At 44.2% G+C, this 14,831-nt stretch overlaps 2 protein-coding genes across 2 annotated transcripts; both read left to right on the top strand.

The window, feature by feature from the left end:
* The first annotated feature begins 849 nt into the window (after nt 1-849).
* psmb11a (proteasome 20S subunit beta 11a) lies at nt 850-1,884 on the top strand. The gene has a single exon (XM_085440425.1). The coding sequence runs from the start codon at nt 850-852 to the stop codon at nt 1,882-1,884; it is 1,035 nt and encodes a 344-aa protein (XP_085296551.1).
* A 722-nt stretch (nt 1,885-2,606) lies between these two features.
* On the top strand, nt 2,607-12,681 carry psmb5 (proteasome 20S subunit beta 5). The gene is made up of 3 exons (XM_085438687.1): nt 2,607-2,900; nt 7,757-8,063; nt 11,997-12,681. Exons 1-3 carry the CDS (start codon nt 2,646-2,648, stop codon nt 12,278-12,280), a joined length of 846 nt encoding a protein of 281 aa, XP_085294813.1. The 5' UTR covers nt 2,607-2,645; the 3' UTR covers nt 12,281-12,681.
* The last annotated feature ends 2,150 nt before the right edge of the window (nt 12,682-14,831 follow it).

Raw genomic sequence — 14,831 nt, forward strand, 5'->3', positions numbered from 1 at the left:
CTGCTGAAGATGTTTTATCCTCAGATCATTTTAAAAATGGCATGCTTTATTTAATCATCAGTAATTTGTGATATTCTTTAAAAGTATGTCTGTAGTTGCTGCTGGCCAAGGTGGTCAGTCAGATAAAAACTTGTCTGTTATGATGATATATCACAGAAGCTCCTCTATTTGCCAATTCTGGTTGTGTTTTCACATGCGAACACAACGAGAAAACGGTGCAGGTCTCTGACACTGACATATGTGAAACGGAAACACCTACAGTTTCCATTGGGATCCAGGCAGGCGTGCTTTGTGGAAAGTACAATAGCCAGTTGCAGCCTACCGATGACAGTGTTGTAAAAGATGGATGAAAACAAGCAACAAAGTTTTATGACAGAATGCTGTTTGAGATGAAAGGCAAAAGATCACTTTCACTTTGGTACGTTTTGATTGATTTCTATTTATAGATTCAACTAGGCAGCACCGCTTGCTTTGCTTGTCCTTACTGAACTCCACTTGTAGGACTTGCAGAAAGTGGCTTCTGCGGATATCAGGTTCACAGCATGTAGGCTAAAATATCACTTACATAAACCATAAATGGTTTTGGATATGGAACACGGCGTGTGTATATGTGTGTGTTTTTCTACCAGCTGTCACACCTGCATGAGCTATAAAAGCGCAAGAACTCAGAAGCAGATGAGAAAGAGTAGCAGCATCCGCCCTCTACAAACCAGATCTGTTTCTTTGACACTTAAGATTGTGTTTGATCAGCTTTTCAGTGGATAGACTGTGTTTGAGAACAACTTTTGTTTACTTTTCAACAGAAAAGATGTTCTGATTTTGTGATCAAGTATCTGTGTCTACACCATCATGGCTTTGGAAGATGTTTGCAGCTTCAAAGAAAGGCCGGTGCAACATAAATGGTTTTCTTTTTCATCTCTGGGGGACGCAGCAATTCCATTTCCTACGAGTGACTGTTACAACCTAAGATACTCAAGACTGGAAACATCTGAAAACAACTGTGGAGTTCCACTGCATTTTTTTATACCACCTCTTCCACATTCCTCCTCTTTCATCAACAGACCGTTGTCATCCTTCTGCCCACCCAAAAATTCAATGACAGTCCAGAAGCCTTTCCGTTTGGCTCATGGAACAACAACCCTGGGTTTCATCTTCCAAGGTGGGGTAATAGCAGCAGCAGACACACGTGCCAGTGCCGGGGGGCTTGTTGCCTGTCCGGCTGTTCATAAGATCACCCCTATTCACTCTCATCTAGTGGTCACATCTTCTGGTAGTGGTGCAGATTGCATGCTGTGGGAGAGAATTCTGATTAGAGAGATCAGACTGTACCAGTTACGGCATGGACATCGCCTTTCAATACGTGCCACAGCTAAGCTCCTTTCATCTATGCTCCATCCTTTTAAAGGTACTGAAATGTGTGTTGCTCTTACACTGTGTGGTTGGGATAAGCAAGAGGGTGCCGTTGACTGTGCAACAAGTTTGGAAGACTCACCCTGGATGACTGATGATAGCTCCTTGGCTGTTTTTAGTAACCAAAACATTACTGCAACAACTTCTCCAAACAGCGGTCCAAAGCTTATATATGTGTGCAGTGACGGAGCCCGACTGCAGGGAGATGTCTTCTCTGTGGGCTCAGGCTCACCTTATGCTTATGGAGTCTTGGACAGAGAGCTGAGGTGGAGCCTGAGTAAAGGAGAAGCCATCTCATTGGCAAGAGAAGCAGTGTTCAGGGCCACTCACAGGGATGCCTACTCGGGGAACAATGTGGATCTTTTCCACATCACAGCACAAGGATGGAGCCAGAGAAAGAGAGAGGACTTGAAAGAAGAATATTACAGAGATAAAGAAAAGAAGGGAAAGAAAAAGAATGACAAACTCAAATAATACTCAATAATCAAAAGCATTTATGTGTGGGAGGAAATTATGATGTTATATTTATCATTGAAAAGTAAATTTAATAATAATCACACACATTTACACTCTGATGGATGGATCGGAGAGTAACTTGGGGTTAGTATCTTGCCCAAGGATTCTTGACATGCAGACTGGAGGAGCCTGGGAACAAACCACCAACCTTCTGATCAGTGGGTGACCTGCTCTACCTCCTAAGCTACTAATGGGCAAGCACAGTGGCTTGAGGTTAGCGCTGTTGCCGTACAGCAAGAAGGTCCTGAGTTCGATTCCACCATCTTTCTGGGGTCTTCCGGGGTCTTTCTGTGTGGAGTTTGCATGTTCTCCCTGTGTTTGCGTGGGTTCCCTCCAGGCACTCCGGCTTCCTCCCACTGTCCAAAGACATGCAGTTTGTGGGGATAGGTTAATTGATTAATCTAAATTGCCCATAGGTGTGAATGTGGGAGTGAATGTGAGCGCAAATGGTTGTCTGTCTCTGTGTGTTAGCCCTGCGACAGACTGGCGGCCTGTCCAGGGTGTACCCCGCCTCTTGCCCTATGACAGCTGGGATAGGCTCCAGCGCCCCCCGCGACCCTGAAAAGGATAAGCGGAAACGAATGGATGGATAATAATAGCTGTGGAATAAAAGGTATTTCCTTTACCTCACACTTTTTTTAACCAATACACCGCCACAGACACAGGGGGCGCTGTTTGATTTTGTTACCGTGACAGAATAAAAAAAACTACCGCGGCGGATGTTGCTTGTTCATCATACATTTTCAAAGATGGCCCTTGCTAGTGTGTTGAGCGGTGATTCTGCGGATTTTTCGTTTGATAGTAGCCAGTCCTTTGCTTTTGGTGGCGGACCCGGACCAAGAGGTCTGGGGTTAGAAGGCACGCCCGAGGACAGCCTCAGTTTTTCCGTTAAAAACCCGCTGTGTGTCGGAGACGATGATGGCGTCGAAAGGAAAATAGAGTTTCTGCATGGAACCACCACCTTAGCATTCAAAGTAAGTTAACGGTCCAGTTATTGTAGCTATATGGTATAAGAAACCCCAGTAGCAGTTCTATACCTGTCTAAACTAGACGTTTGATAAATTTTGACTTTACATATCATACGCTAGGGTTTCCGGTATAAATTGTCTCTGATGTTAGCATGCTAGCGTGGCTACAAATCGCTTTCTCATGACAGATGTGCATGGTACACGAGATAGGTGATGTGCACTTAAGTAAACGTAAACAAGTAATCTCTCTAATATGTTTACTATGTATAGTATTAAGACAAATCGTGAATTACGTAGGCTTACGTTGACGTTTCTCAGTCAATTTAAAAGCAAAAATGTGGGTGTTTTAATAACATAGTCACGTGAATTTATATAGTAGGAAATCTGACGTGTTCTTCCGTAAAAAGTGCAGCAAGTACACACTTTTTGATGGTTACAACTTAAAAGAGCTACCTAAACGTGTGTTATTTCCAAAGTGATTTGTGCTGAGTATGTAAATGTATTTCATCCATAGGAGAGCCTAACCGACACAGGATATTTTGGCTGATAGTATACATTTTTAAGGGTTTTAAAATAAACTCGTGCCTTTTATATACTTGAAATATGTTCAGTTATATACTGAAAAGGCAAAATGGATGAAAATAGTGCGTTCCTCACAAACTAATCGCCTACCACCTCTTCAACTTGAACCCCAACTTTTAGACACTGTGTAGCGTGTTGTAAACAACAGAAGCAGCCCCAGGTGTTGGGGAAAGTACACGGAGAGACCATTTCTCACTTATCTCGAGTATCGTTTTATATATTTTGCTCCGAGGAACGTACACATATCGAGAAATATAGTAAAATAAAAATGTAGTTGACCTGTCTTAAAAAAAAAAAAAAAATGTAATTGATACTGGCCAACTATGTATTAATCAAAAACAATTTACTATCAAAAGAATATTACATCATTGCTACCTTTTTGTTAAGACAATTTGCAACACATTTCTGTCAATATTAATTAAATGCATACATGAATGAAATTTGCAAGTCCATATCTTTACATCACATCATGTTAGGGGTTAAAATGTGATGATCTTTCATTATTATGTCATTACTATGTTCAGTGACGTTGCAGTAGGAAGGAGAAAAGCACAAAGGCCCTTTAATAAGATTCCTGTTAATTGTATTCAGATATATACATGTATAATGTGTTGAATGAATTAAAGTCACACTTTCTGTGAGTCTTCTTTTCAACTGTGAGTTCTCCATACCTGCTTTTCTAAATGTTATTGTTAAAACACACATGAAGTTTTGATGGAAGAAGACGTGTATTCGATTAGTCATGACTGTGATGCGCACAATAAAAACAAACTTGCATGCTCACGAAAAGAAGCCAAGAAATCTCTAGAAAGTGGAAATGTTCTTTTTGATGTTGTACATCAAAGTAGAAAATCTAAAAGGGGGGAAAATAAATCTTGATTTCTAGAAAGTTTAAGGCTTGCTGTTGTTTTTTTGTGCTGTAAAGATTTAAGCAGTGTCTCTGAGGATACATTTATTTGTAATTAACAATCCTTCCCTAAAAAACCACCAAGATTCCATTGACAGGCTTATAAACTGGCATGTACAATTGGCGATGCATAAATACATTCTGCCTGTGTGCCGTAGAAACCCCCGATTGAAAACATTTAAAACAGCATGAAAGAGCCTTGCTGTTGATTTGTCATCACAATTGAAAACAGCCATTGTAGTCTTCTCCCTCAGTTTGTCAAACGCTGTGGAGCAGTGTAAATACAGAACCATGCTGATGGCTTTTGTCTCTTCAGGGGATTTGTTGATACAAGTAAAAGATAAAAATAACGCCATCCTTATCCCTTAATCCCTTAATGAAAACATCCCCCACAGACATCTCCCTCTGACTGGCCAAATCTGTTGTCTACTATACTTGCTTCTGTGACTGTCAGTTCGCTGATAGAGGATTTTGGAAGGAAGAGCAAAAGTCTTTCCTCTTATCCAGCAGCTTTCTGCTAGAGCCGAACCGTATATTGCACCTCTCTGACAGCTGTAGAGCAGCAGCTCTTTTTTTTTTTTTTTTTTTTGGCCTCATTTAGGCAGAACTGCTGCAAGCGATCTCTTACTTAAATTTAGAGCAAGTGACTCTATTCTGTTAAAAGAAGTGGATGTAGGGGAGGGCATTAAAATGTATTATGCACTGGTAAGTAGTGTAGCTGTTTAAGAGAGAGGGGCACTGATTGCAAAGTTCTGGGCCACTGCTAATGTTTAAAATGACAATTTGGCTGCGAGCCAGTTCCAGTTGATTTTAACTGTTTAACCCAACAGATCGATCGATCACTGACATCGGTAAATGCCATCTTTGTGTCTTTTCTTAATCAATGTACTGATATCAGTCTATATATCTAGTACTTTAAACATATGGTTTTGTGAGGAACTTGTGGAAATTCGTTCGGTTCGTAAGCAGATACAAGTGTGGCCAGAAGGGTCTTCAGAGGCTTTACAGGACTGCTTTAACACCACAGACTGGAACATGTTTAAGCAGGCTGCCACCTACAACAACACCACTGACCTCCAGGAGTACGCAGAGACTGTTACAGCCTACATCAACAAGTGCATTGAGGATGTAACAGTCACGAAAACCATAACTGTCCGGGCCAATCAAAAACCATGGATGACAGGAGAGGTCTACAGGCTGCTGAAAGCTCGGAATGTTGCCTTCAGAGATGGAGACGAGGCAAGCCTGAGGACAGCTAGGGCCAACCTTTCCCGTGGCATCAGAGAGGCTAAGAGACAGTACTCCAGGAAAATATCCCATCACTTCAAAGACAGCAGAGACTCACGGAGCCTGTGGCGGGGCATTCAGACCATCACAGATTACAAGCCCCCACCACAGACTTGTGACAGTACTATCCCCCTGCTGAACACTTTCTTTGCTCGCTTTGAAGTCCGAAACAGCACCACTGCACAGAAGACCCCACCCCCTCCTGGTGACCAGGTGATGACTCTGTCCCCGGACAGCGTGAGGAGATCCCTCAGCAGGATCAATGCACGTAAAGCTCCGGGTCCTGACAACATTCCTGGTCGTGCACTGAGAGACTGTGCAGTGGAACTCACTGATGTCTTCACAGACATCTTCAACATATCACTCATCCAGGCTGTCGTCCCCACATGTTTTAAAGCCACCACAATCATTCCGGTTCCAAAAAAGTCATCTCCCTCCTGCTTTAATGACTACCGTCCTGTTGCACTTACTCCCATCCTGATGAAGTGCTTCGAACGACTAGTCATGCAGCACATCAAGACTGTCCTGCCCCCCTCCCTGGATCCCTTCCAGTTTGCGTATCGGCCCAATCGCTCAACCGATGATGCCATCTCCACTGCACTCCACTCAGCACTCACACACCTGGACAAAAAAGATTCATATGTTCGAATGCTGTTCATAGACTTCAGTTCAGCATTCAACACTATAATCCCCCAACAGCTCACTCAAAAACTGGTCCAGCTGGGGCTCAACACCTCACTGTGCAACTGGCTGTTGGATTTCCTCACCGGAAGACCTCAAGCAGTACGGGTCGGCAGTAATACATCCAGCACCATCATTTTAAACACGGGGGCCCCGCAGGGATGTGTGCTGAGCCCCCTCCTCTTCACTCTGCTGACCCATGACTGCACTCCATCACACAGCTCCAACCTCTTCATCAAGTTTGCGGACGACACAACGGTGGTGGGTCTCATTAGCAACAGGGATGAGACCGACTACAGAAGTGAGGTGAGACGCCTGGCCACGTGGTGTGCTGACAACAATCTCTCTCTGAATGTGGAGAAGACGAAGGAGATTGTTGTGGACTTCAGGAGAATGCACACCCAACATGCTCCTCTGACCATTGACGGAGCGTCTGTGGAGAGAGTGAGCAGCACCAAGTTCTTGGGTGTGCACATCACAGAGGATCTCTCCTGGACGTACAACACCACAGCACTGGCCAAGAAATCACAGCAGCGTCTCTTCTTTCTCCGCAAACTAAGAAGAGCAGGAGCTCCAGCCCCCATCATGTACACTTTCTACAGAGGCACCATCGAGAGCATCCTGTCGAGCTGCATCACTGTGTGGTTTGGAGCCTGCAATGCGTCCTGCCATAGAACCCTCCAACGCATAGTGAGAGCTGCAGAGAGGATCATTGGTGTCTCTCTCCCCTCCCTCCAGAACATTTACAGCACCCGTCTCACTAAAAAATCCCTTTGCATAGCGGCTGATCCCACGCACCCAATGCAAAGCTTCTTCAAGCTGCTGCCGTCGGGGAGGAGACTGCGGAGTCTCCAGGCCAGGACCAGCAGACTGAAGGACAGCTTCATCCATCAGGCTGTCAGGAAGCTAAACTCCCTCCCGATTCTGCCCCCCTCTCCCCTCTTCTCCACCACGGTCTCACTGAACTCTGTCACACACACACACACACTCACTCTCTGACGCACTCACTGGCCTGCTCCAGTCACTTTGTGGAGCATTGGACTGCTTAAGCATTGGACCTCATAAGACTTTGTTGTTACACTATCTCTTACCGTACACTACTAAATCCCCATTTGCACTATTTGCCTATTTTGCACCACTATGCCTTCTTACTTGAATATTGTATATTGTATATTGCATAGCTTTTTTTTGTTATACGTAAAATTGTATTGTATTTAATTTTTACTTTTTAATTATTTTATTTGCATTTTTCTAATCACTAGGGTTTGAGAGTAACGCAATTTCTATTCTGTGTATGTCCTGTACATGTGGCAGAATTGACAAATAAAGTTGACTTGACTTGACTTGACTTGACTTGAAATGTGGGCTACCCGACCCATTTTTTGACTGCTGTTTCCCCTCTCAGTTCCAGCATGGAGTTATCGTTGCAGTGGACTCTCGAGCCACAGCGGGCTCCTACATCGCGTCACAGACGGTCAAGAAGGTGATTGAGATCAACCCCTACCTACTGGGTACTATGGCTGGAGGAGCTGCAGACTGTAGCTTCTGGGAGCGCCTGCTGGCCCGCCAGTGTCGCATCTACGAGCTTCGCAACAAGGAGCGCATCTCAGTGGCAGCCGCCTCCAAGTTGCTTGCTAACATGGTGTACCAGTACAAAGGCATGGGACTTAGTATGGGAACCATGGTCTGTGGCTGGGACAAGAGAGGACCAGGTAACATCAACAGTTATATCTGACATGGACATGTCATTTTGTCTGGTTATAAACTGATCTAGATAGAATTTGTACTACTTTAAACTGTACCAGTATCAAGATATGCAGTGCTTCCTTGAACTGATTGTAGGACAATTTGTATAGTGTCAAATCAAAACAACATTTTCCTTGAGGCACTTTCTAGTGTAAGGTAAAGACCTTACAGTAATACAGAAAACCTATAATGGTACAGTAATAAACATATTTTAGCTAACATTCACCCACATTCTGTCTACAATGAATATATCAGAAGCAGCTTGGGATTCAGTGTCTTGCCCACAGATGCTTTGGCATGGAGACTGGAGCAGTCAGGGATTGAATTACCAACCTTCCAAGTAGTAGATGACCTGTTCTACTTCCTGAGCTCCATTATCTCCCCTAATGGGGAGATAAAACTGGCAATCTGGAATCAAGTTGACCTCATGAAAAACTATGCAGTCTGTGAAAATTGTTCTTGAAAATGGTAAATTTGGAGAAAGAGCAGCAGAACGACATCCAGCAAAGTACAGCTGGCCTGGAAACCAAATGTGGACTTAGTGACTGAGTCCAACACTTGTCTGCCTGCTGCTGGTTCTCCTAAGAGTGGCCTTCCAGCTTGGAGTAGATCTCTGAAGCAGAGCAAGGGGCACAAGTTGAAGTGTGTATGAATACAGGGAAAGAGGCTTTCTGGAGATGGAGCTGAATGTGTAGCCAAATTAGCCTCCTGTCAAAACAGGAGAGTCCAGGTGGTTAGCAGCTAAACTTTAAAAATATAAAAGAGGGGATTGTGAACTGGTGAATGTATGCTGATTTTGTCTTACTCAAAAAAAAGTCCCTAATATTCTTGTATGGGATATAAATGTTTAATCTCTTTGTTGCCGTTTGTGATTCGGCTTTTAAGTAATGCACTTAAATCTACTCAACACACATCAGCTTTTCTCTCTTGACATATGCTAATGGGCCTGTTTTTATGTGAAAGATTATTTTGGCAGCTTAATCATGCATCGGTTTTGTTTCTCAGTGTTGTCAAAGATCCTTAGTCCCAGGCAAATTTCAAAGAGGCTTCATTATTCATTCATTCTTCATTATTTTTTAAGCATGAGTTTGGACATGAGTGGTTAGCTGTTTATTATTTAAATGAAATATACTACAGCTGGGCTGTGCGGATAATTATCATTTAAGAAAAAAACAAACATATGCATTACTCCGGGTTAGCCACTAGGTGTCACTGCAGCCTTTCTTTTGCTCTGTCTGTTTTAGTACCTTAAGCTGTGGCTTTTGAATACCACACAGTGTGAGGCTGTACATCACAGAAGGTGTGCTTAAAGAGGCCGCCACGGTGACACAGTAATGGGAAATCGATGAGGCTGGGACTGCAGGCCAGTGAGAGCACGGTGGGATGATGGACATTGGGTCTCAGCCCTGGACAACTGGGTCGTATGCATAATGGCCATACACGTGCTGAGATCGATGGTGGCTTTGTATGGAAAGCCAAGAGGTCTCTGTGAACAATGACAGCCCGCTGGTATGCCAACAAACGCAAATGACACGTGTTAAATCCCGGGCAATCAATTGGGGAAATAATGATCCCTGTATAAGTTCAATATGTATGCGGGCTTTGCCATGGTTCCCACAATGCCAGTGATTGAACGGAGAGGTAAATGTCATGTAAATTAAATCAATCACGATTAGGTGGGAAGCTCATTAACCAGCTACAATCATGTCAGGCACTTATTCCCCTGATGAAGTGTCTTAAGCTCCATGCAGACTAAATTGAATAAAAGCGACATTGAGGAGCTTGACAAATATGGCTCAATGTAATAACATTGCATGTTATGACACTCACATAATCAGGGCACGGTTAATGCTTGATAGCTGGATAGCGGCTTTGGCTTTGACAGAGGAAAAAGTGATTGTACCTTGCGTGGCACCCCCCCAGTGCTCTCTCTAAAGACATCAAGGCTTCGTAATGAGCTGATATGTGATCCACTGAAATGTAGCGTCATGGCGACAAAGCCGAGCAATGTTTGATACGAGTCCTCATCAAAGAAGACCCATGTGGCTGTCGGTTTCGAGCAGGTCCCAAGGGAATGATGTAATCGCTTTTTCTCCTCTGTACAACTGCTGCTGTCTTTTTACTCCTGAGCCAGTCATGAATTCTAGGGGGGGAAGGACAGATGACAGACACTGACCTATTTGAGGCTACCCACCCATGCATCCTTACTTACACTGTAATACTGTCATTCCATCCAGCTGCACTGGCTGCTGTTTTTAAAAAAAAAGAAAAGAAAAAAGGCTCTTCGAGCACCTGTCAGCTGATTGATGGAGTAGAAGGAGCCTCTCCTGGCTGCAGAGCTCCACCATCCAAACGACACTTCCGCTCTGATGTGTGCCTTGCAAATTTTAACCTCCCTCTTCCACCCCCCCACCCCCCTTCCCCTCGCCCTTGGTTTTCTGAGCACTCCTCATCGGCTGCATGTGTTTCAGACTGTTAAGTGATAAGTGATTGCATTGGGCACTACAAAGATCCCAGGTGTGAGGGTTTTTTTTGGGTTTTTTTTTAATGGATGTGGGAAGTGTCTTTTGGGTGCCGCTCTGCTGCTATACTTGGACCTCCTAAAGAGTCCTCATCCACCTCCGTCAACTGTGCTACTCAACGCAAGAGGCTGCCTTTACAACTCTCTCTGCCTGCCCATTATGTTTTTAACGAGTCCCTCACAGTTTTCAAGAGGAACAGGCAGGTCTTGGAATGGCAAATTACCCCCGTGCATAGGCAGGCACTGGATGATTATCATGGCAAGCTAACGACAGGCTGAGGAAGCTGCAATTTGCCAGTTGAAAGCAATGGTAAGCTCCCCCCAAAAAGCAAGTGGCTCTCTATCCCTAATAGACTGTCACTAGTTTAGCTGCGAATCTCTGCAAGCGAGGGTGTGCAGTGTGAGGGCATTTTGAAGTGTTTTTTAATGTGGGAGATGAGAGATAGCGGTGGATATTAGGTAATTTTCCATGCATGTGTTCCTGCGTTTGTCTGTGCATCATTTTCACAGGTTTGAATTTGTGAAAGCAGTATGAAAAAACATGCCTTTTCGCAGGCTGTCTTTTTACCATCTGCAGGCTGACTGTGGGCGAGCTCACAGGCTGGTGCTAGTCATCCGTTCCACGTCACTCCGGGATGAGGCCTAGCGAATGTGTCATAGCGCGGAACAAAATGTCTCGCATGTGTCCACGAAGCGTGGTGTGGAGCAAACTGTCCCTCACAGGTCCATCAGAGCATTGTGAGTCTGCGGTGCACATAAGATTACATGTTTGGGGTGGAGGCAGAGCTTGTGCCTCCATGTGATGCTCAAGTGTGTAAAGGTTAAAGAAATGTGTGTGTTTGTGTGGAAGAAGTACGCTGTACTTGTTTGACGTCTACAGGATGTGAGCGCGATGTTGTTCTTTGCCCTCCCTGGCGAGGTGCGAGATGCTGTTACCTGCGAAGCTCAGGTTGTGGGTCGATAGTTAATTTTTGGCCTGTTTGCTGGGATCAATAAGATCCAGAGCAGGGCCCCTGGGCGGACGGCGATGTGGCCCCCGCCTTGTCAGCAGGTTCTGCGGCCGGCTTCGTTTTACTTGAAGAGGGTGCAGCTGTTCATATCTGCCAGCCTTACTTCACTTGGAGAGGTTGCAGCTGTTCATATTCTCTCTCTCTCTCTCTCTGGAGGACATGCCGTGCGTGAGCGTTTCCAAGATCGCGTGTGTGTGTGTTTGTTTGTGGGAGCACTGCGGTGTTAGATGTACACCATCTCAGTTTTCCTGTCAAAGCGCAACATCTAGAGAAATACAACTCCCTTTACACGGTTTCTCTGTCCTCTTTGCCTTCCTGTCCTATTGACCCACCCGTTGTCCTTTCTGTTCCTTTTTTTTGCTTTTCAGGATTGTACTACGTCGACTCAGAGGGGAACCGGGTGTGCGGCGACTTGTTTGCGGTGGGGTCAGGCTCCATGTATGCCTACGGTGTGATGGACAGCGGCGTGAGACACGACCTAACGGTGGAGGAGGCCTGCGAGCTTGGCCGTCGCGCCATCTACCAGGCCACGTACCGCGACGCCTACAGTGGAGGGCAGGTCAACCTGTACCACGTCCACAGCGAGGGCTGGACCAGGATCTCCCAGGACGACGTGCTCGTGTTGCACCACCAGTACAAAGATCAGGCGTAGTTATAGAAAACAACATAACGTAGAGCCGGGTGAGGGTTGGGAGAGATGAGGGAAGGGGTAGGAACTTATTCTAGTATCCAATGTTTAGCTGTTCTGAAATGCCAGAAAGGGTTGACACATAATAAAAAGGACTCATCTGCAGATTGACTGCGACTCACATTTCTTCTGTGACTTGTTGCTAGCTTCAAGCCTTTATACTGTACATTTTTAACAATGCCAGTGAGCTCCACTCGCCCTCCACACAGTATGATTTGAGGGGTTGCAGAGACAGGCCCGATGACTCAAACATGCTTTAATACAGTGTGGGAGTAGTGTGGTGCTTGCCCTACATACATTTCATTTGGATCGTACTCTTAGAAACTGCATCGCCTTCTTCAATAAAACCTGTGATGTTCTCTCTTTTTTTTTCCAAGAGTCTTGCTTTTGTTATTTCGTGGGAGGGCCAATTCCATCTTTGGGTCACAAGATAGTGAATTGTATTTCTTAGAATTTCCTATTTATGCAAATGTTTAACGGGATCGCTTCCTTTTCCTTTTGATGTAGTCGTTTTGCCGCTCGTTGTGTTTACATTTCAGTCATCTGTTTCCCTCCACAGATGTGGGGATTTTGGAGGTACATCCAAAATCTGTGTAGTCTCCTCTATACGTTGTGTTTATTAGTGGGGAGTAGTGCTGTCTAAATAGCACTATTTAATTGCGTACCACCAGCCTCAGTAATTGTGCCTCCTGAGTTGTAACAGTATGTTTTCTTCCCCTCATTGATAATGTTCCCTTCCTCCGCTCACGTTGCACAAATGCGCCTTTTAATTGGAAGGGGAAATTTATTCTTTAATTCCTCCCTGACACCCTTAGCTTCTCAGCATGCAGTGTTGTGTGCCACCCTGCCATGGTGTTTTACAATGTAACGACCTGCGCTAGCGGTGTGTCCCCCTCCAGCGGTTTTTATGGCCCGGAATAAACACTAATAAAGGCGATGGGGTAGACAGCCGGAGCCGGCGCACTTTCAAACCGTGGTTAAAAACTAGTTTCACAGGTGACTAGTTAGCAGATGGAATAGAAATGGGATTTCGATAAATGGAAATGAGTGAGTCTCGTCTGCGATGCTGCTTCTGTTAAATGAAGTGATGGGGAATTGCAGCGTCAATAGAAGCAGATACTGAAAGAGTGATGACGCATGCGTCCGTGGAGAGATGCTAAAATGGAGCAGATGTGTTAAACTTTGTATTCAAATTTTGAGAAAACTAACCACACATGTCCTCCCTGGCTGGCTTCAGGAGTTGGAGGATGGATTTTTTTTCCCTCAGAAATGAGTTGAATATGACTCAGAATGGTGGATAAAGACTAGGTCCTCCAGTGCCATTAAGTATCCAGTGCACTGCATTGTCATCTAAGTAGGAAGGCTTTTCTTGATAAAAATAGCCGGCTTTTAGAGGCCGTGGTTTTTGTCCATAATTGCTTGTTGAGATGTCATTCAAACAAAAGCACAGTGGAATGTGTGTGTGTGTACATGGAAACATTGACCAATTGTACTCCCAGATAGCAAGACGACATTGAATTGATGTTGATTTTTCATCCGATCCGTCGTTATGATCAGGGTTGAAATGCCACTGTTGTAACAACATTGAAATACTGTGGTAAACCGACGGTCTTACTATAGGGACGTTGAAATAATGTTGATTTACCGTTGTTTTTTTGTCATTGATATTTGATCTATTTGTAGTCGACCAGGTGACGACGACAACAACGTCGAGAAAACGTCTACTTATAGTTGACCATCATTCGGCGCCGGTCACCATCAAAAAGCCATCGATTTGTAGTTGAGCGTTCAATTGCATTGCAACTGAGCGGGTTCAAGCTTGAACCCAGCATCCAAACAGAATATTACTGAAGTACCCTAATCAGCCAGATGTAGTTAAAAAATATTTACCAGTATTAAATCTTTCTCTGGTGACGTCAAGTTTTTTTTTCTTTACTAAAACCGCAAAAGAGAAAGAATACTCTGTTAAAAAACACTTTGCCATGGTGGATGAAGTATATTTTTTGAGATTTGCCTACAGCTACCTAGTCTTACAATAGCAGTCTTGTCAAGCGGGGATAACAGGAACCGTTTGAGGAGTATGTGGAAAAAAATTAATTGAAAAATCATAGATGTAACCTTAGGGTGTAATCAAAGAATGACACCCAAGTTTCCAACAATGGTTACAGATCGTGACCGTGAATTTGAAAAGAATAATTGCACCGCCCCGACCACTGATCGCTATCTCTGTCATACCTTTGTGTAAAAGGAGGGGAAATTGTAAGACATTCGTATTATGATATAAATATAAAGGAATAAAAAGATGTAGGGATATTGGCACTCTTTGGTTCTTTAGGGTTACAGATTTGTGATAAAAGCTGTCGGTGTGTTTTAAATAAAATTCTTTTACATTTACCAAAATTGGAACAATCCGATAAGCACGTCACCTTGGCTCGGAATGAATTCATGGTTCCTGCAGGAAGGATCCTTGGATGATCCCGCTCTTTATCCAATGCCACACAGTGAATATTAGCAG

This window comes from Copadichromis virginalis, linkage group LG18, assembly GCF_057382275.1.
Source record: "Copadichromis virginalis isolate Kocher_CV1m ecotype Utaka linkage group LG18, C_Virginalis_male_GT1.1, whole genome shotgun sequence".
NCBI classification, from domain to species: domain Eukaryota; kingdom Metazoa; phylum Chordata; class Actinopteri; order Cichliformes; family Cichlidae; genus Copadichromis; species Copadichromis virginalis.